This window comes from Oncorhynchus kisutch, linkage group LG10 (genome assembly GCF_002021735.2).
Source record: "Oncorhynchus kisutch isolate 150728-3 linkage group LG10, Okis_V2, whole genome shotgun sequence".
Taxonomy (NCBI): Eukaryota; Metazoa; Chordata; class Actinopteri; order Salmoniformes; family Salmonidae; genus Oncorhynchus; species Oncorhynchus kisutch.
In genome coordinates, this window is record NC_034183.2 from 30,301,616 (window position 1) to 30,323,108 (window position 21,493).

General features: G+C 43.5%; 2 protein-coding genes across 6 annotated transcripts; one reads left to right on the plus strand and one right to left on the minus strand.

Annotated features, from left to right (window-relative positions):
- Positions 1–10: 10 nt before the first annotated feature.
- Positions 11–17,135, plus strand: cep135 (centrosomal protein 135). Of its 5 annotated transcripts, none has more exons than XM_020492783.2 (24): positions 11–291; positions 639–766; positions 881–1,071; positions 1,242–1,409; positions 1,587–1,728; positions 5,525–5,738; positions 5,936–6,151; positions 6,257–6,322; positions 6,503–6,653; positions 6,768–7,009; positions 7,165–7,320; positions 11,937–12,155; positions 12,375–12,526; positions 12,626–12,741; positions 12,861–13,015; positions 13,122–13,177; positions 13,359–13,527; positions 13,707–13,817; positions 14,024–14,209; positions 14,408–14,617; positions 15,351–15,553; positions 15,679–15,783; positions 15,916–16,130; positions 16,284–17,135. In XM_020492783.2, exons 2-23 carry the CDS (start codon positions 654–656, stop codon positions 16,109–16,111), a joined length of 3,537 nt encoding a protein of 1,178 aa, XP_020348372.1. In that variant the 5' UTR covers positions 11–291; positions 639–653; the 3' UTR covers positions 16,112–16,130; positions 16,284–17,135. The 5 variants fall into 5 exon arrangements, with proteins under 5 accessions (XP_020348372.1, XP_020348370.1, XP_031689378.1 ...); XM_020492781.2 differs by having other exon boundaries at positions 15,916–16,107; XM_031833518.1 differs by having other exon boundaries at positions 14,426–14,617; positions 15,916–16,107.
- Positions 16,981–20,778, minus strand: chst14 (carbohydrate (N-acetylgalactosamine 4-0) sulfotransferase 14). Its single transcript, XM_020492786.2, has 2 exons — positions 20,324–20,778; positions 16,981–18,143 (listed from the first exon to the last, which is right to left on the minus strand). The coding sequence occupies exons 1-2, from the start codon at positions 20,615–20,617 to the stop codon at positions 17,316–17,318; spliced, it is 1,122 nt and encodes a 373-aa protein (XP_020348375.1). The 5' UTR covers positions 20,618–20,778; the 3' UTR covers positions 16,981–17,315.
- Between the last annotated feature and the right edge of the window lie 715 nt (positions 20,779–21,493).

The following is a 21,493-nucleotide window of genomic DNA, read 5'->3' on the forward strand; positions in this document are numbered from 1 at the left end:
TTCGGCGCCATTTTCAAACTACTTTACCGCCGACAGAGAACAAGCTAGCTAGCTAGTTCAGATCAGATCAGGGCGAGTCGAACGACCGCTTTGCATTCATGAAAAATCCATGTACTGACTGACCACCATCGCAAACCTCTACAAGGTGTTTCACCTGGCACATATGTGAGAGTCTCATGCAGTCTTTTCAGCGTTGTTTGTTCGATAACTTTGTTGACAGAAGTCATGTCAACAATCACAGCTAACGTTAGCTAATTAAGTTGGCTATCTAGCTAACCGGACCGTGGATTTGTGAGTATAATTTAGCGAATAACAGTTAATTAAAGTTTACTGGCAAGAATATATGTTAGCTATAGCAAGCTAGACTGTCAGTGAAATCCTGTTTTCTTTACCTGGCCTGAACGACCTAGCTAACGTTAGCTAGCTAGCTGCAGCTTGATAGGATGAATGAGCTGGCTAACGTTACTTGCTCTGGTGCAATAGTAGCCCGTTTCAGTTGTCAATGCACTACCAGTACATCTTTGGCTAGTCCAATAGTATTGGCTAGCTATGGAGTCAATAAACTGTAGTCAGCAAATAAACTAGCTATAACCACAGATGGAGTTGTCTACGAATCTTTACTATGTCCTGTTTTGTAGACTGCTGCAGCAACAATGAGCACCAATGCAGAGAGGAAGTTTATCAACCTTCGGAAACGTCTGGATCAACTGGGATACAGACAGCCTTTGGGAATCGAGACCCTGCCACTGGTGGAAAGATTGTTCAGGTAAATACATATTCACCTCTGGGACATGATAGTAAATTACCAGTTGTATAGACAGATGTTATTGCGTCCCATGTTATAGTGAATGAGGTTTGTGTGTTTCTGCCTCTATTGCAGTGATCTGGTCCACACCACAGAAAGTCTGCGCAATGCCAAGCTCAATGCAGGGAAGACTGAGAAAGAAAGCCGTAATCTAGATGCCCTCCTTGAGCCATACAAGACGGAGAATGCCCGGCTGGTCCGGGAGAACAACGAGCTGCACCTTGGACTCCTCAAACTTGGGGAGGAGAAAGAGCGAGTAAGCAGAGGTATCAGTCCACACAATGCCACTCAGTGAAGCAGTAGTCCATTCATATATGAATCCCACTGTCCTCTCGTAACAGAAATAACTGGTCTAACCCATTCATTTTTACTCCTTCTGTTATCACTGACAATACATATATTTTGATATGAAACCTGTCACTGCCCTTTGTCTCAGAGCTCAAAGCCTACATCAGAAAGCTGGACCATGAGACATCAGACCTGAAGTTCCTTAACAACCAGTATGTGCACAAGGTCCGCTCCCTGGAGAAGGACAGCAAGGCCAAGACGGAGCGCATTCAGCAGCTGCAGGAGAAGAATATGCAGGCTGTGGTGCAGACACCAGGTAGGACATAGACCCAACATCCACTGGCATCCACCTCATACTTCTATCACTCACCCACAAGTTATTCACTCAAGTTCTTAAGCTAGAGCACCACTACATTTCTTGTTTTTCTAACGTGTACATCCAGCCTCTATACAACCACACACCAGGATGTTTTCATTAATGATGATTTGGCAGGAGGGAAAAAGCACAGCATTCCTTTCAGACGTCAGCGGATGCAGATTGATGACCTTATCCCGCCCTCCTCTGGCCCCACTCAACCTGTGGCGCAGCCTGATGACCCGTACATCGCAGATCTTCTGCAGGTGGCTGATGACAGGTGGGATACTCCTTGTAGCTGTTTAATCACTTTCAAGCAATTTATTTTGTATTTATTTAAACATATTAACAATGTACAATTAAATAGTATGCTAGTGCTATTCACATCAAGATGCATCAAAGGGATATTTGCAATGTTTTAACTTTGTAATAACTATGGGTGTAACAGTTCACCAAAGCCACAGTTCAGTACGTATTGTGGGTTTGGGGGTCACGATTCGCTTTCGGTACAGTGGAAAATTCAATGCCAGCCGTTACTGTAGTTAATATTTATTTATTTTAGAAAATAGAAAGTATTGGTGTTCCTGATTGTGCTCTCATCAGGTATATGGAGCCATATCAACACTTAGTATTTTCTTAAATCAAAATGCACAATTACTCAATAACAACACTAAAATAATGTGCAATATGCATGTGAAATCAATATGTAAACATGATTCAGACATTGTATAGGCTTATGCTATAATGTTTTCTTACAAAGAGAAAAATATGTGCATTTGTGACTCTCATAAAGGAGGCGTGTCTGTAGCACGGTACTTCTCATCTCCCACTCCGGGGTAATGTAATGGGGCTGTCACAGCTTCTCTGTAGCCTTGGAGGTCCATCCATCCATTAGGGGCAGCAAGTTGCCTAGTGGTTAGAGATTTGGGCCAGTAACCGAAAGGTTGCTAGATCGAATCCCTGAGGTAAAAAATCTCTAGTTCTGCCTAGACTATCATTGTAAATAAGAACTTGTTCTTAACTGACTTGCCTAGTTTAAATTGTATATATAAATATATCTGTGGTAAGCGCAACACAGGGTGCATTGGCCAATTCATTGATAACCTCGAATTTGGCTTACTTTCTAGGCTATTGAGTGTAATACCTGTGTGCTGAAATGGGTGCTAGAGGGAAGTTTATATTCTCAACCACCTAGAATGGGCGCGTATCAACTGCTATAAACATACCTATCCCTCTTGTAATTTCTTTGGCGCAGAATCAGCTACGACAAGCTGCTTGAATGCAAAGGGGAAACGAAGCTGTGTTGTTTCCGTCTTGCTCCAGTGGTAGGAATACTGAGATGTAGGCAGCTGCACAATCTATTGTCATTGAACATTGGCAAATACTGTTACATTTTATCCACAACTCTCTGTCCATCACTGTTGTAATCTACTGGGAAGCCAAAATGTTCCCAAACTGGATATCTAAACGATGATGGAGGATTCTCCTGGTTTAACGACCCCACCACTCGCCATTGTACAGAACTAGTTCCCGGCTGCGTGTCACAAAAGGACAGTTTGAAATGCACCAATTTTAAGATTTTAATTTTAATTGCAATCAGCACATAGGCTCTAGTTGTTTTAATGGAATAGCCTGAATTGTTTTTATTTTTCAGCTGAGATTTACTCGAGGCATACAAAGGAGCGCACTTGACTATCTAATCTATTGTCGTGACGTGACTTTCATTAATGTGATGACTGTTATTTATTCAAGCCACTAACTATGTTTAATTGTTACCCGATTTAAATTAATAATGTAACAATTAACTCATTAGGAATTTGTGGCACTACGAAGAAGTTGTTTAACGAGTTACCATCTCCCGAAACTCTAGAAGATATAAGTTAAAACAGTATATTGATAACTGTCACTTATAAATCATTACCTTATATCAGTTCTCATTCTGAACAGTCATAACCTTCTTGGCTCTGCATGAACCCCAACCTTTGCTGAGTATTCAGTACTACACAAATTGGTTTAATTATTTATTTACTAACTAAATAATAATAGAATACACATACACACTTACGATACAAAAGTTCCAAGTGGACTGACAAGACATGACGGCTTGTTACATCATAGATGGGAAGGGGGAAAAAGTGAGAGCGAAAGAGACACTTATCGTACATTTGGAAACTACGCTCATAGTAACCATTTACTTTGCACACGAACCACCGCCTGTTTTGGAATAAGAAGTAATCAATGTATTTACGTGTGGATATCTTTGTTCGTTGTATGTCTTTGATGAAACCAATCAATTCTTCTATAGGAAGGGGTCGATTGGTGTAAGGCTCTGGTTGTCCACCAGAGGTCACAATGTCCTTCTTAGTTGTCCTGGCTTCAATGGGCTGTTTCCTCAGAGCAGCTTAGATGCACCAATGGTTGTCTAAGATGCGATTTTTCTCCTTCACACCTCGTGTCTTTAGTCAGAGTTTGAAGCACTTTACACACGCAGCTGCAGACTGGCGGTACCCTGGTCTGGTAGGTGAGGTTATCTTCTTCACCTCGTGTTGGTTCACTGTTTCAACCATTTCCCACATGTAGCTAACGCTCCATGCTTTTCTGGTCTAGTAGGTGAGGTTATCTCCATAGAGTTTCCAACCATTTCAACGTATGGACCACGGTCTCACGTCTTCTGGTATGAAATGTTCATTCTTACCCAGTCCTTTTAAGCGCTCTGGTTGAAAAGGGCGGTTCCATCATGCTGACAAGCTCTCTGACCTTATTCGCGCTTGGCTAGTTGCTGTGCAAAGTATAATCAAAAACTATGATCTCGTTAGAGAACTAAAATCACATTCCTATCTTTACAAAAATAGTTTCAACCTTTTGCATATTGTCTACACTAACAATACGTGTTGTGTCTACACCACGTATTGGATGGAATCTTGACATAAACAGTGCGTACACTTTCCAAGGTCTGGTCATCGTCAGCCATTTGCCAAGCTGATCTGAGGCCTTGGATCCTCAGCCAGGAGAGTCATGACACTATCGATCGTGTCCAAAGCATTAAGAACACCTTCGTAATATTGAGTTGCATTCTTTGAGGCATGGACTCTACAAGGTGTCGAAAGTGTTCCCCAGGAACGTTGGCCCATGTTGACTCCAATGCTTCCCACAGTTGTGTCAAGTTGGCTGGATGTCTTTTGGGTGGTGGACCATTCTTGATTCACATGGGAAACTGTTGAGCGTGAAAAACGCGCCTGTCACCTACTGCTATACCCTGTTCAAAGGCACTTAAATATTTTGTCTTGCCTATTCACCCTGCCTCTTCACCCTATGAATGGCACACATACACAATCAATGTTTCAATGCTTAAAAATCCATCTTTAACCTGTCTCCTCCCCTTCATCTATACTGATTTGAAGGGGATTTAACAAGTGACATCAATAAGGGATCATAGCTTTCACCTGTAGTCACCTGGTCAGTCTGTCATGGAAAAAGCAGGTCTTAGTGTGTGTGTACATACATACAGTGCATTCGGAAAATATTCAGACCCCTTGACTTTTTCCACATTTTGTTACGTTACAGCCTTATTCTAAAATGGATTACACACACACGTCCAGCTCTAGAAAGAGTCTTGGTGGTTCCAAACTTTTCTATTTAAGAATGATGGAGGCCACTGTTCTTGGGGACCTTCAATGCTGCAGACAATTCCTTTAATCTCATGGCTTGGTTTTTGCTCTGACATGCACGGTCAACTTATATAGACAGGTGTGTGCCTTTCCAAATCATGTCCAATCAATTGAATTTACCACAGGTGGATTCCAATCAAGTTGTAGAAACATCTCAAGGATGATCAATTGAAACAGGATGCACCTGAGCTCAATTTCGAGTCTCATAGCAAAGGGTCTGAATACTTATGTAACTAAGGTATTTCTGTTTTTATATTTTTCGCTTTGTCATTATGGGGTATTGTGTGTAGATTGAGGATATATATTTCTTAATCCATTTTAGAATATCTATCTATATACCCCCCCAGTCCAATACAATATGTGTACCATTACACTCCTAGTAATAACTTGTGATTAATTTTACCCTAGGATTCAGGAGCTGCAGCAGGATGTAACCAAACTGAAATTAGACCTTGAAAGAGCTCAGGGTGGTATCAAACACCTGCACATACAGGTTGAGGAGCGAGACAAAGAGATTGAGCGTCTTAGTCGAGCACTTGATGGAGGGCGTCCTTATGATGTCATCTCCCTAGAGGCTCAGACCATCAGCAATGAGAAACTGATTGCCCACCTTAACCTGCAGGTAAGAACTGAAACCTGACCCATTCCACACAATGGGTATTACCCACACATTGAATTGATCTCCGCAACCTACCCTCAAATTGAAACTGACCACAAATAACTTACTTGTTTCTGTCAACACCAACAACCATTAACTCAGGCTTGCCAAAGTCCTTTGAGCACTTACCACACATTGACCTCTCGGTGTCGTGTTCCCAGATCGAGTACCTGCAGGAGACTAACAGGACTCTGGAGCAGAAGGTTCAGGGGCTGCAGCAGAGGAAGCAGGATGCATCCACTGAGGTGGCGGACCTCAGTGCCAAGAACCAGGAGTTGTGTCAGGAGCTCACCCACATAGACCACCTGGCCAAGCAGCTGGAGAAGGACAAGGACCTGGTGCTGGAGACTGCTGACCTGGAACTACAGGAGGCCAATGTGAGAATGGAGGAAGATGATACATGGGAACAGGAGGAGTACTGTATAAAGACAGACAGACAGGGTTCAATTTGAGGAAAATCTGTGGCCTGTTTTTCTCCTCAGAAAGAAATCCAAAAGCAACACCGAGCCTTGGAGGACTTGGAAGATGTAATCACAAAGTTAAGAAGGGTATGACTTTTTATTTATTTATTGGGCTTATAAAGGCTTGTAGCCTTCACGTTCCTGTTAAAACTCAATGTCTATCTGTTACAGTACCACATCAGATAGTTGTTAAAGGGAAACTTGAATCTGCAGCATTTTACTCACAATATCATAGTTGTATCTGACTCCTCTGACTGGATGTTTTAGGACCACGCTGAGGGAGACTACGAGAAGGACCGTCTGAGGAACCAGCTGGGGGAGCTCAGGGAGCAGAATGAGAAGATGGAGGGACTGATGAACTTCCTGGAGGAAGAGAAGAGGAGGCTTCAGGACAAACTAGAGAAAATGACTGATGCTGGTGAGTAGCAGTGTTTTTCTCCTGTCTCACTGGAACTTTGGGACTCAAATGTCTCATTGATTATAGTTGGCCTGAGCTGGCCTAAGCCCAACTGACTCTGGTTGCTGTATCTAGATAAAGAGCTGGTTCTTGAGCTGGAGAGCATGAGGTCTAAACACGGTGTGTGTGGGAAGGACCGCTCCCCATCTCGCCTGGACGCATTTGTCAGGAGCCTGGAAGAGGAGCGGGACTATTACCGACAGGAGGCTGAGCGCTACCGCAGGGCCAGGGGACCAGGCGTCATGGACCACACCCCCACCCGCAGCAGCCCAGGCAGGGGCAGGAGCCCCAGGGGGAGAACAGGCTGGCATGGCAGGGTGAAAGAGCCAGCCATTTATACTAATGCAAAGAATACATAGTTATGTTCTTATTTACTGTATATACGTACATAAACTCATGGTACAAGTAAGCCTCTTATATCATTATTTTGTTTGCATGTATGGTAAATCATTTATTTTTCTGTGTTATTTAGGGGGACAATGTTGATTTGGAGCTCTCCCGGACAGTGAAGGAGAGAGATGAGCTCCAGGCTGTACTGCTGGGTTTTGAGCGACACATGGAGGACATCCAAACCAACGTCAAGGCCCTTACTGCTGAGCGGGACCAGCTTAGTTTACAGTGCAAAAAGGTGAGACAGGCCAGGACATGGCATATCAAATGAAAAAGATTGTTTCAGTGTAGTACCAAACATTTAAAGTCTAAACATACCTATCAATTCAGGTGTCAAATACACATCTTACACCCTCCTCCGTTGGATCAGTATTTGAAAGCCAGTGTCTATGATGGGGGCACTCAAGTACTACTACTGTCCGGTCACACACATTTCTTAGATGGCAAAGGTCTGGATGGATATTGTCATATAATATAAATAATAATAATAATAATTATGTTTATCGGTATAGTAACAAACTCCAACCTCGCGACCCCAAACTGTTCACACCCCTCTTGTTGGCGGAGAGAATTTTGTTTTAAAGCTAATTTCCTGCAAATCTACCGTTTTTTTAAATGTTTTTTTTTTCCTCACCAATTTCCCCAACATGAGAACATATGAAAGCTGGTGGTTCAATATTACCAGTTCTTCAATATTCCCAGTTAACCTCTCTAGGGTAGGTGAGACGCTAACGTCCCACCAGGCCAACATCCGGTGAAACTGCAGAGCGCTAACATTCTAAATACACCATTTGTTATAGTAAACATTCTTGTAAATACATGTATTTTACATCATTTAAAAGATGAGCATCTTATTAATCCAGCCGCTGTGTCAGATTTCCTAAAGGCTTTACTGCGAAAGCAAACCATGCTATTTTTTGAGGACAGCTCCCTGCACACACAAGTATTACTAGCATTTTCCAACCAAGCATTAGCGTCACGAAAGTCAGAAATAACAATAAAATAAATCGCTTACCTTTGAAGATCTTCCTCTGCTGGCAATGCCAAGTGTCCTAACTACACAGTGAATGTTCGTTTTGTTTGATGACATCCATTTTTATAGCCTAACACGAAACATTTGTAAACCGCTTGCGTCGTGATTTCCTTCTCATTCAACTTTGGACGAAGCGTTCGTGGTAATTACACACACTAAACAAATGTTTATCCGGTCATGGTTGGTTTCATTGCAATCCTCTAGTTGTTACTAACACAACCATATGTGATGGTTCTTTTCCCGGGACGTATTGACCGAAACAAACCGATTTGAAGACACCAATCAATGACCTCATTGCGCACCAATGGTAGGACCGGTCTATCGTTGATTGACTGTATTTTGGCCCAATGACCACTGATCATCTTGAAATCTAGCTTGGAAGATAGCCAATGAGTTGAGGTAAACGGCAATATGTAATGGTTATACGTTCGAAGACCAGCCTTTGTCGTAATCTCTGGCGTAAATTAGGTTCATTAGCCATTGCAAATCCTACTTGACGGAGCCACAAGTGTTACGCATAGCAGTACATAGTCAACTGCATTTTCAGCAAGTTTATATATTTAAGATTATGGCGAATAAATCAGGAAAAGCTAAAACAAAATCTAGGTATACAGATTTAACCCAAATTATAGAGGAAATTGATAGAGAAAGCGAGAGAGTAAATAGTTACCCTTGTTATTTAAAAAAATATATATAATAATAGTTTTTATATATATTTTTTTGGTGTGTGTTAGAATAGCATTTATGTATTTTATATATAGTTATTACCAATTCGGCCACTTGGGTACATTTGGTTACATTTGTGTGGGACACCTGGGTGACTTCATGCTCAATGCCATGTAGCTCGCTCATTTTTTCGTGTAGCTCGCTCATTTTCAATGTCATGTAGCTCGCTCAAGTTATCTGTCTAAAACTTTGCTCGGCTATTGTTGCCATCTTATTTTGGGGCGGCAGGGTAGCCTAGTGGCTACCCTGGCTAGCCTAGTGGCTACCCTGCCGAAAGGTTGCAAAGGTTGCAAGTTCAAATCCCCGAGCTGACAAGGTACAAATCTGTCGTTCTGCACCTGAACAGGCAGTTAACCCACTGTTCCTAGGCCGTCATTGAAAATAAGAATTATTTCTTAACTGACTGGCCTAGTTAAATAAAGGTTAAAAAACATGTTTTAAAAAGTTCTTAATTAAAATCATCCCCAGCATCCTATCTATATGTTTGGCTGTTCTTGGTCATTTGAAATATGATGCAGCAACAATAAAGAACAGAAAACATATGTTTATTTCCTTGTATTTTCTTCTACCAGATCTATTGTGTTATATTCTCCTACATTCACTGAACATTTCCACAAAATTCAGAGTGTTTCATTTCAAATGATACCAAGAATACGCATATCCTTGCTTCTGGGCCTGAGCTACAGGCAGTTAGATTAGGGTATGTCTTTAGGCGGAAATTGAGAAGAAGGGGGGTACCCCAAAGAAGTTAAGAAGTTTTGGGTTGTAGTTAATTATAGGAATTATGCATCGACTATTTCTCTCTATATCATTTGTATTTCATATACCTTTGACTATTGGATGTTCTTATCGGCACTTTAGTATTGCCAGCCTAATCTCGGGAGTTGATAGGCTTGAAGTCATAAACAGTGCTGTGCTTCAAGCATTGCTAAGAGCTGCTGGCAAACGCAGTAATGTGCTGTTTGAATTAATGCTTACGAGGCTGCTGCTGCCTACCACCGCTCAGTCAGACTGCTATATCAAATCATATGCTTAATTATAATATTAATAAACACACAGAAATACGAGCCTTTGGTCATTAATACGGTAAAATTCGGAAATGATAATTTCGAAAACAAAAATGTTTATTCTTTCAGGGAAATACGGAACCGTTCCATATTTTATCGAACGGGTGACAACCTTAAGTCTAAATATTGCTGTTACATTACACCAACTTCAATGTTATGTCATAATTATGTAAAATTCTGGCAAATTAGTTAGCCCAAACTGTTGGATATACCCTGACTCTGCTTGCACTGAACGTAAGAGAAGTGACACAATTTCCCTAGTTAATATTGCCTGCTAGCATGAATTTCTTTTAAATAAATATACTTCCGTGTATTGATTTTAATAAAGGCATTGATGTTTATGGATAAGTACAGTTGAAGTCGAAAGTTTACATACACTTAGGTTGGAGTCATTAAAACTCGTTTTTCAACCACTCCACAAATTTCTTGTTAACAAACTATAGTTTTGGCAAGTCGGTTAGGACATCTACTTTGTGCATGGCACAAGTAATTTTTCCAACAATTGTTTACATTACAACAATTGTTTACAGACAGATTATTTCAATTAATCACAATTCCAGTGGGTCAGAAGATTACATACATAAAGTAGACTGTGCCTTTAAACAGCTTGGAAAATTCCAGAAAATGATGTCATGGCTTTAGAAGCTTCTGATAGGCTAATTGACATAATTTGTGTCAATTGGAGGTGTACCTGTGGATGTATTTCAAGGCCTACCTTCAAACTCAGTGCCTCTTTGCTTGACATCATGGGAAAATCAAAAGAAATCAGTCAAGACCTCAGAAAAACAATTGTAGACCTCCACAAGTCTGGTTCATCCTTGGGAGCAATTTCCAAACGCCTGAAGGTACCACGTTCATCTGTACAAACAATAGTACGCAAGTATAAACACCATGGGACCACGCAGCCGTCATACCGCTCAGGAAGGAGACTCTAGGAAGAAGCCACTGCTCCAAAACCGCCATAAAAAGCCAGACTACGGTTTGCAACTGTACATGGGGACAAAGAGTGTACTTTTTGGAGAAATGTCCTTTGGTCTGATGAAACAAAAATAGAACTGTTTGGCCATAATGACCATCGTTATGTTTGGAGGAAAAGGGGGGAGGCTTGCAAGCCAAAGAACACCATCCCAACCGTGAAGCACTGGGGTGGTAGCATCATGTTGTGGGTGTGCTTTGCTGCAAGAGGGACTGGTGCACTTCACAGAATAGATGGCATTATGAGGAAAGAAAATTCTTTGGATATATTGAAGCAACATCTCAAGACATCAGTCGGGAACTTAAAGCTTGGTTCGCATATGGGTCTTCCAAATGGAGAATGACCCCAAGCATACTTCCAAAGTTGTGGCAAAACGGCTTAAGGACAACAAAGTCAAGGTATTGGAGTGGCCATCACAAAGCCCTGACCTCATTCCTATAGAAAATCTGTGGGCAGAACTGCAAAAGCAAGTGCGAGCAAGGAGGCCTACAAACCTGACTCGGTGGTGATCCTAACTGACCTAAGACAGGGAATTTTTACTAGGATTAAATGTCAGGAATAGTTCAAATGAGTTTAAATGTATTTGGCTAAGGTGTATGGAAACTTACGACTTCAACTGCACATTTGTGCAACGATTGTGCTTTTTTCGGCAATGCGCTTTTGTTAAATCATCACCCGTTTGGCGATGTTGAAGTAGGCTGTGATTTGATGATAAATGAGCAGGCATCGCATTGATTATATGCAACGCAGGACAAGCTAGTTAAACTAGTAATATCATCAACCATGTGTTATTAACTAGTGATTAAGTGAAGATTGATTGTTTTTTTATAAGATAAGTTTAATGCTAGCTTGCAACTTACCTTGGCTCCTTGCAGCCACAAGGTCCTTTTGACGATGCACTCGTGGTCAGCCTGCCACGCAGTTTCCTCGTGGATTGCAATGTAATCGGCCATAATCGGCAGCCAAAAAGGCAAAAAAACCTGAAATCGTCCCTAATTAATCAGCCATGCTGATTAATCGGTCGACCTCTAATATCTATGTCTTTACTGTAGGTTCAGGAGGAGCTGAGGCGGGTCCGTACAGGATCAGAGCTGTCCACAGAGGTCCTGAGGCTGAAGGAGGAGAGGGAGCAGGCTGATGCTGTCCTACAAAGGATCACCTCCGAGAGGGACACACTCCGGGAGAGACTAAAAGTTGCCCAGACCTGTGCTCTCACAGACCGAGAGGAAGAGGAGCGGAGGATCCTGAACCTGGAAAACACCATCAAGACTGTGAGACTGATCAACTTCTCACCAAATCCAAGCCAAATGATCCTGTCGCAGTTGATCATATTACTTTTTGTAGATAGAACACCGTACACAGATTTTACAACCACCATGTACTGCGCTGTCAATCATGTCTGCCTCTGCAATTATTACCACCTCAGCTGATCTTACATGCATGATGTACCAGCAGTAGCGTGTGTTATGGTGTGTGTTTTTGGTCCCCAGTTGGAGAGGGAGCGTCTGGACTTGCGGTCTCAGGTGTCAGTGCTGAAGGATGGCAGGGTGGCTATAGAGGAGGAGCTGAAGGCTCGCTCCACTGCCCTGGTCCACACTGCAGAGGAGACGGCCCAGCAGAGAGCTGAGTCCAGCGCACTACGGTACTGTCTGTCGGTGTCCGTCTGTCTTTCTTTGTGTGGATGTGATGTCATTTATGTAATGTAGTGATGGGAAATGGCTAATTCCCACTCTATGTTCAGGCTGTTGCAGGAGCAGATGGAACAGTCTCTGTTTGACACACAACACAGGCTCTCTGTGAAGACCAACGAGCTCCATGCTGCCCACCAGCAGATGGAGAAACTGGAGGAGAAAATAGGTGAGGGGTTTGTGGATGCAGGGGTTAGTTAGACCTGGATATCTTACACACTGTTTCCCTTTGTTTATTCTGAGATGCTTTTAAAAATATTTTTTTAAATAAATAAATAATTCCATCAGCTGAGCTGAGTCGCCATGGCTCCACCCAGAGAGACGGCGTTACTGTGCTCCAGAAGACTGTCTCTGCTCTGGACAGGGAGAAGGATGCTCTGCAGGATGACGTGGACCAGAAGACTGAGAGCCTGGCCCTGCTGCAGGACGAGCTGTCCAGGAAGGTAGGGCACTAGATACCAGTGACTGGCCTGTACATGTTAGAGGGACTAGAACTATAGGAGTAGGCAGTCCTGCAGAGTGAGCACTGTTCCGTCTCTCGTTCTGCAGGAGAAGACACTGGAGGAAGTTAGACTTACTGTTAAAGACATGGAGAACTCCCTAGAGTAAGTGTACACTCTTCTTGTGTGTTTTGAGTTGTCTGTTCGTGCATTTGTGTGAGAGGCATGTCTACCGAATATGTGTGTGTGTGTGTGTGTGTGTGTGTGTGTGTGTGTGTGTGTGTGTGTGTGTGTGTGTGTGTGGCGAGCGAGCAAGTGGATCAGTGATATTGTGTTGTACCTGCAGTCAGCTGAAGGGGGCACTGAGCAGCCGTGAGCGGGAGATAGCCAGTCTACGCAGACAACTTGACTCTGCCCAGGAGGAGCTGTCTGGAGTGGGAAGAGACCGAGAGATCGCCCTGCGAGAGAACCGGAGACTACAGGATGACCTAGCCACTATGACCAGGGAGAACCAGGTACAGAGCACAGTTTGATAACGGAGCTTTTGTGAACAGAACAAAATTCTGTCACCCACAATAGACATATCTAACTTGGGGGCACGTTTACCCTACAAGTTATTTTATTTAATTGGGATGCAAACATTTCATACATACTCCGTTTTCATGGGTCTCATTTGCACATGTTGTGTGTCCAGGCTGTGCATGCCGAGATGGAAGAGGCCTTGCATGAGAAAGACGAGCTGAAGATGAGAGTTCACTCCTACATCTCAGAAGTGGCCAGGATAGAGAATATAATGCTTGCGAAGGTAAGCAGTAACACTCTACACAGCAGTAGTATATTCACACTAGATGTTTCCCTCAAAGGGATTGTATTCTAGTGTAGATATTACAATTGGATTATGATGTATCTACTGGAATTGATAATGGCTGTTTTCCATTGTTTAGCCATCCTCCAGTTGCTATGAAGTCCTTCCAATAGTTTTTAACTGATTTAAATAATGTTGTCTTCCAGGAGAAGGAGAACAGGGAGATGCTGGAGCGGTTCCGGATGGCCCATGGGGAGTCAGAGGACCGGGAGCTGAAGCTGCAGCACGCTGAGGGCCTCAACAACTCCATCCGCCTGGAGCTGCTCTCTTCAGACACAGAGAGACGACACCTCAGAGAGACTGTGGGACATCAGGAGAGAGAGATCCAGGAGGTGAGACTGGGGGAGGGGGACAATGTGGGTGGAGAAAAATGCTGTAGATAAAGCTTAAAATGGGTAGAGTTTTGTTTAAAATGTCCAATAGCTTATGATATCTGTTCTTGCCTACCTCTACCCAATATCTACTGTACTGAATTCACTTGCATTGTTGCAATTGGTGATGAGGATGCCTGTTCTGTCCCAACCTTATAGCACATGAATGCCCTGCAGGCATACGAGGCCCAGGTGTCGTCCCTGGCCCGGGGCATGTCCCGGCTGGAGGAGGAGCTGCAGGCGGCCCGGGGGGAGAAGACTGTCCTGCTGTCTGACCTGGCCTCTGTCAGGGAGCTCTGTGTCAAACTGGACTCAAGCAAAGAGCTCAGCACCCGCCAGCTCACCTCCAAGAGCATGGAGCTGGAGAGGGTGAGCAAACTGACTGCATCTCAGTCCTCCACCCTTTTCTTTTCCCTTCATGAATTTAGCAATGGTGGAAATGTACACCGTGTGTGTGTGTGTGTGTGTGTGTGTGTGTGTGTGTGTGTGTGTGTGTGTGTGTGTGTGTGTGTGTGTGTGTATGAGACATTTCCACCATTGCTATATATAAAATACTCAGCAAACATGGACTTGGTATTTACACCAAATAGGGTTATCTTCAGTATACCACCCCCTGAACTTGTCACAATACAACTGATTAGCTGAAATGCATTAAGAAGGAAAGAAATTCCATAAATGTACTTTTAACAAGGCACAGTTGTTAATTGAAAATATTTCCAGGTGACTACCTCATGAAGCTGATTGAGAGAATGCGAAGAGTGTGCAAAGCTGTCATCAGTGTGGCTACTTTGAAGAATCTAAAATATATTTTAGATTTTTCATACACTTTTTTGGTTACTACTTGAGTCCATATGTGTTATTTCATAGTTTTGATGTCTTCACTATTATTCTACAATGTTGAACATAGTAAAAATAAAGAACCCTGGAATGAGTAGGTGTGTCCAAACTTTTGACTACACACACACACACACACAATGCATGTACCAATAAGTTGCGATACAGGCTAAATGCAGGAACCTCAGCTATAAGAAAATGTGCCGTCTGTGTAGTGTCGACTCTGCCTTTCATTATGTCTGTCTATGAGCTTGTGCTGCTCTTGTAGGTGACAGGAGAGCTGGAGGACGTGCGCTCGGAGGCAGAGCTGATGAAGAAGCAGCTGGCCAGTGAGAGGCTGACTGTCCGTAACCTAGAGACACTTCTCTCCTCCAATCGGCAGAAGGAGTTCCACACGCATTTGAGCGCCAGCGAGAGGGAGTCGGAGCTGAAGGTTCTGCGGGACAGACTCGCCTTAGCTGACAGCAAAACGTAAGAGAAGGTCCTAAAGAATCCTCGAGCCAACGAATGTACTTCACAGACCCACTGATTACACACAATCTTACTGTCTTACTGATTTAATAAAGATAAGTAACTGTGTGTGTGTGTGTGTGCAGGGCAGGGCATGCCAGGGAGGTTTCACTACTCCGAGGGAAAGTCTCTCAGCTGCAAACAGAGATGGACGTGCTGAAGAGACAGCTGACCACTGAGCGCTTTGAGCGGTGAGCTGAATGACTCTATGTGCCCAGCTTATCAGTCACCTACCTCAATAATCCAAATGTTTGTTTGCGTGTAATTGAAAAGGCTGAGAGCTACTATCTGTCCCTCATGCCCTTGTTGTCTCTCTACCTCAGTGAGAGGGCTGTGCAGGAGATGCGCAGGCAAGGTATGTCTTTCTCCTCACTGCGGAGCTCCTCCCCCCTGAGCAGATCTCTGAGTCCCCGTCCCCCCTCCCCCCTGAGCAGATCTCTGAGTCCCCGTCCCCCCTCCCCGGAACGGTCCATCCTGCGAACTCCAGAGCGCTCTACCGACCGGTCACCAGAGAAGTGAGTTACACTCACAATACTACGTACGTGCTTGCACAGACACATCACACCACTTCCTACTTTTATATCCATTCTGCAATCACTGCGATCCCCTAGCATCTATAAAACAGACTTTATAGATCACACTGATTTGTATTCAAACCTGTAATTGATGCGACTTCCCTTTTCCTCCACAGAATTGTGAGCTTTAAGGAGTAGAGACACCCGACAGACAGGGAAATGAAGGAGCTGGAGTGAGTGCGTGAGAAGCCTGTAAGGGTATCAGTTTGGACGCATCACACAAAAGATTCACACACAACTTAGCAACTCTTGTGTCCAACAAAAATGCTTCTAATGGTCTAAAATGCCACCGTCCTTCTCTATGAAGGATGCAATAACTTGGATCAAAGTTGAAATCATGCCGTCCTCTCACCAAAGATAATTCCAGTGCCAATTGTTTGAAGAATTTGATTGTCTATATTATGTTTCTCCATGGAAAAAAATTGACTAATTGAGCTACTAATAGTATTGTCAAATTGAAGTGTACCTTGGAGGTACTGTACATTTTCTGCTTATACTTGGGAGATCCATAGGTGATTGGACTGAGATACTTTTACAAAATGTATTTATAAGAAACTGGACTTGGTTATTAGACCACTGATAGGAGAATAGGTCATTAGTTCAGCTTTGTGTTCTGTGGTATTTTTACATGTTTAATGTTACATATTATTCCCATTATGCCTAAATTAATAACTTATTCCTTCAAATAAAGTTTTGTACAAACAAATTCACTGCACTCGTCTGTACCTAACATCAGAGACAACACAACAGCCTTTAAATTACCCATAAGAGATTTCCATAAAAGTGTAGAGGAAAATATGTTTACAAAATACAAATGTGTTATTGGGGCTTTAATACTTTGTTGGGTCATTGTTTGGTTGAAGCCCAGATGGAGTGCACAGTAATTAGAGCAATTGGACAATAAGTTGATTCAGTAACATCCTCTTTCCTTCTAAAAATACAATTCCTTTCGAGTTTAGTGGTTTTATGCATATACTCAAACACACAATTCATATTTCCCAATGCTGTAACATCTAATGTAAAAAGTAACATATCAAAATACTGCTTGTTCCCTCAGAATATATATATTTTTTTTTTAAGACATGGCAAATGTGTAACAAGATGCTGTAGAAAAATAATATTTCCAAGTATAAAATACCATCTTGCAGTTAATGTCTGCAGTACTCAGTGGTTGTGTTGGGGAAGGGGTAAGTAAACAGGGAAAAGTCTAGAATATACTTGGGCAGGAGTTCCCTGAGAAGCTTCTGAGGCATACTGCATAGGTAATAGTGCAGCGTCTCCTTGGTGACAGGCTTGTACCATGTCTGTCGCTCAGGGAAGTGGACGTGTGGAGGTGCACTAATACGCTGTAGCACATAGTCCGCATCACTCTCCAGATGCTCATAGGAGCCAATGAAGTCATAGGACACGGCACATGGCTGACACAGGTTGTAGATGGGCATCCAGTGCTCATTCATGCGGTCCACATCCTCATCCAGCAGGTAGCGCACAAACTCAGCAAAAGTCACATCATCCCCAGCCACTGCTGTATCCTTGGCATGGCCCTTTCTGTAGCGCCTGATGATCTCGGCACCGTACTTCTCCTGGTAGGCCTTGATCTCCCCGAACTTGTTCCTGTAAGCAGAGAGAAGGCGCTCCATAGGTTCCCTGACAAACATGAACTTGAAGTAGTGTTTCAGCCTATAGCGGATCTCCTCAGGCTTCAGGGAGGACAGGAAGAGCAGGTCACTCTTGTGGTTCATCTTGATGTTGACGTCCACGTTCTCTAGAGCCCCACTCAGGACCTTCAGAACCCTCTTCCAGTTGGAGCAGGCCACCTTGGGGACGTAGCAGTAGAGGAAGCGGTGCTCGTCGTTCACCAGGATGTGCTGCAGCAGGGTTTTCCTCTGCAGGGGGCTCAGGGACCACACACTGTGAGGCATGTTCTTCTGACCACACATGGTCCGGATGGTGCGGTTACGGATCTCCTGGAGAATCTGAATGGGGTTTGGGGGAGATGTAAAATAAATTTAAAACTAAACTAAAAAGAAACATCCCTTTTTCAGGACCCTGTCTTTCAAAGATAATTCGTAAAAATCCAAATAACTTCACAGATCTTCATTGTAAAGGGTTTAAACACTGTTTCCCATGCTTGTTCAATGAACCATAAACAATTCAATAACATGCACCTGTGGAACGGTCGTTAAGACACTAACAGCTTACAGACGGTTGGCAATTAAGGTCACAGTTACAAAAACTGAGGACACTAAAAGAGGCCTTTCTACTGACTCTGGAAAAACACCAAAAGAAAGATGCCCAGGGTCCCTGCTCATCTGTATGAACGTAAAGGAGGCATGAGGCCAGCAGATGTGGCCAGGGCAATAAATTGCAATGTTCGTACTGTGAGACGCCTAAGACAGGACGGACAGCTGAGCGTCCTCGCAGTGGCAGACCACGTGTGACAACACCTGCACAGGATCGGTACATCCAAACATCACACCTGTGGGACAGGTACAGAATGGCAACAGCAACTGCCTGAGTTACACCAGGAACGCACAATCCCTACATCAGTGCTCAGACTGTCCACAATAGGCTGAGAGAGGCTGGACTGAGGGCTTATAGGCCTGTTGTAAGGTCCTCACCAGACATCACCGGCAACAACGTCGCCTATGGGCACAAACACACCATCGCTGGACCAGACAGGACTGGCAAAAGTGCGCTTCTGTGACGAGTCGCAGTTTTGTCTCACCAGGGGTGATGGTCGGATTCACGTTTATCGTCGAAGGAATGAGCGTGACACGAGGCCTGTATTCTGGAGCGGGATCGATTTGGGGGTGGAGGGTCCGTCATGGTCTGGGGCGGTGTGTCACAGCATCATCGGACTGAGCTTGTTGTCATTGCAGGTGTAACAGTATAACTTTAGACCGTCCCCTCGCCCATACCCGGGCGTGAACCAGGGCCCCTCTGCACACGTCAACAACAGTCACTCACGAAGCATCGTTACCCATCGCTCCACAAAAGCCACGGCCCTTGCAGAGCAAGGGGAACTACTACTTCAAGGTCTGAGAGCAAGTGACGTCACCGATTGAAACGCTATTTAGCGCGCACCACCGCTAACTAAGCTAGCTGTTTCACATCCATTACACAGGCAATCTCAACGCTATGTGTTACAGGGAAGACATCTTCCTCATGTGGTACCCATCCTGCAGGCTCATCCTGACATGACCCTCCAGCATGAGAATGCCACCAGCCATACTGCTCATTCTGTGCATGATTTCCTGCAAGACCGGAATGTCAGTGTTCTGCCATGGCCAGCAAAGAACCCGGATCTCAATCCCATTGAACACGTCTGGGACCTGTTGGATCGGAGGCTGAGGGCTAGGGCCATTCTCCCCCAGAAATGTCCGGTGCCTTAGTGGAAGAGTGGGGTAACATCTCACAGCAAGAACTGGCTGGCAAATTTGGTGCAGTCCATGAGGAGGAGATACACTGCAGTACTTAATGCAGCTGGTGGCCACACCAGATATTGACTGTTACTTTTGATTTTGCCTCCCCCCCTCCCCCTTTGTTCAGGGACACATTATTAAACTTCTGTTAGTCACATGTCTGTGAAACTTGTTCAGTTTGTCTCAGTTGTTGAATCTTGTTATGTTCATACAAATATTTACACGTTAAGTTTGCTGAAAATATACGCAGTTGACAGTGAGAGGATGTTTCTTTTTGTTTGCTGAGTTCATGTAAGACATTTAAGATAATAGTACAATATCACTCGTGTCAATCTAATACCTACACAACATGTTATGATATGCATTCCATCAGAGTAGACCACTAATAATGGAAATTATGTAGCAAATGCTTCCCATGAAATGTTCATGGGCAAACGGCACTTGATTTCTATTAAATATCTGTAGTGCTCAAGCAAGGCCTAACATTTCATCACGAGATGGCATCATGTACTTTTATATAAATAAAATGACTTTGAAGTTATAATCTACATTATTTGTTTACACAAAGTGTCCTGTGACAAATACATTAATGGAGTAATAAGTCCTTTAGTTATTTGGTTATGAATACATTTGTCGGCCTAAGGTATTTTAAAGTCATATTCTTCCAAAACATGTCCAGCCAAATCGAGAGGTGAGCTACTGGGAATCTACACACCGTGGCTTCAATTTACCTGGGATTCTGCGTCCGCAGCTGGATCGAGATTTCGGGCTTGTCTGAGGTAGCCTGACCTCTTGCTGTATCCCAGAGGTGGTGGTGTCTCCATACTATTCAGCATTCCTTTCTCTATCATGAGCAGAAGGCCCCCGGACGCCACGATCACAGCGAACGTCAGCACCGATGGCAAGACAGCAGAGCTGCGGCGTAAAGAGCCGGAATTCACAGTTTTTCTGAAGTTTATCACGGACCCGCTCCTGGCCCCTCCAGCCTTTTTCAGTCCGAAATCTTGGTTTCGCGGAGGCATCATCGATCTCTGAATGATGTCCGTTGGATATGTGATCTATTGTTTTTATGAGGAGAAAAAATTGTGTAAACTACCACGTACACATAATATCGTATTCTCAGTAAGTAGGCTGCTACTACCAAAAATACTCCTGTTCCTGTAAAAAGAAGAAAGCGTCAGTGGGGATTGTGGGAACTGTAGTTGTGGAGTATATTTTGTCCCGCTGGGTTTGGGAGGGAGCAGGGAAGGACTTTACGAATCCTATGCCGACTCCTACTGGAAGCCCAGCCTACCTACAGTTGTAACTAGTTTTCAGTTTATGACTGCATTATGAATGTCTGTCTTTCCAACAGCAGTTTTGCACATTGATCTGATAAAGAAGTAACATTTTTGTATTATTTTAGGCCTATTTTTTTAGGGTGGTGCTAAATAATTGGAATCGTCTCCAACTATGGAGGCCTTTATGCTTCGTGAATTGTGGAAGCACCCACTCATTGGTCATTTTGCAAGGGCTGGCTCAAGATGCACAAAGAAGTCAGTCATGCCAGTCTTGCCCCACAGCCAACGAACAATAACAGTGTCACGTATGTCCTCCATATATAAATACAGAGAGAGCGCATATTCGTCACATCAAATTTTAGCCCAATATTTGAGATCCATTGCACTGCGGCTAATTGAAGTAAGATTTTCTATACTAATATAGTAATCATTTTCAGACCGAATGTGATAGGCCACTTCACTGTGACAGACCGTGAAGACTGTCAATGACAAACAAGCACCTCCACTCCGAATCAAATCAAAGACATATACTATGCCTTTCCAGACATTATTTATACTAGATCAATAGCCAAAGCTATTGTGTGAACATATACTATACAGGCCTAGGCTAGGCAACGATTT

Bases quoted from the DNA above. Each gene is read 5' to 3' on its own strand.
- chst14 (XM_020492786.2), bottom strand. From the start codon at position 20,617: ATGATGCCTCCGCGAAACCAAGATTTCGGACTGAAAAAGGCTGGAGGG. The intron at 18,144-20,323 runs GTAAATTGAAGC...AACCCCATTCAG, and splicing joins CTGCGGACGCAGAATCCCAG to ATTCTCCAGGAGATCCGTAA.
- cep135 (XM_020492781.2), top strand. From the start codon at position 654: ATGAGCACCAATGCAGAGAGGAAGTTTATCAACCTTCGGAAACGTCTG. The intron at 6,323-6,502 runs GTATGACTTTTT...TGGATGTTTTAG, and splicing joins TAATCACAAAGTTAAGAAGG to GACCACGCTGAGGGAGACTA. The intron at 7,321-11,936 runs GTGAGACAGGCC...TCTTTACTGTAG, and splicing joins TTAGTTTACAGTGCAAAAAG to GTTCAGGAGGAGCTGAGGCG.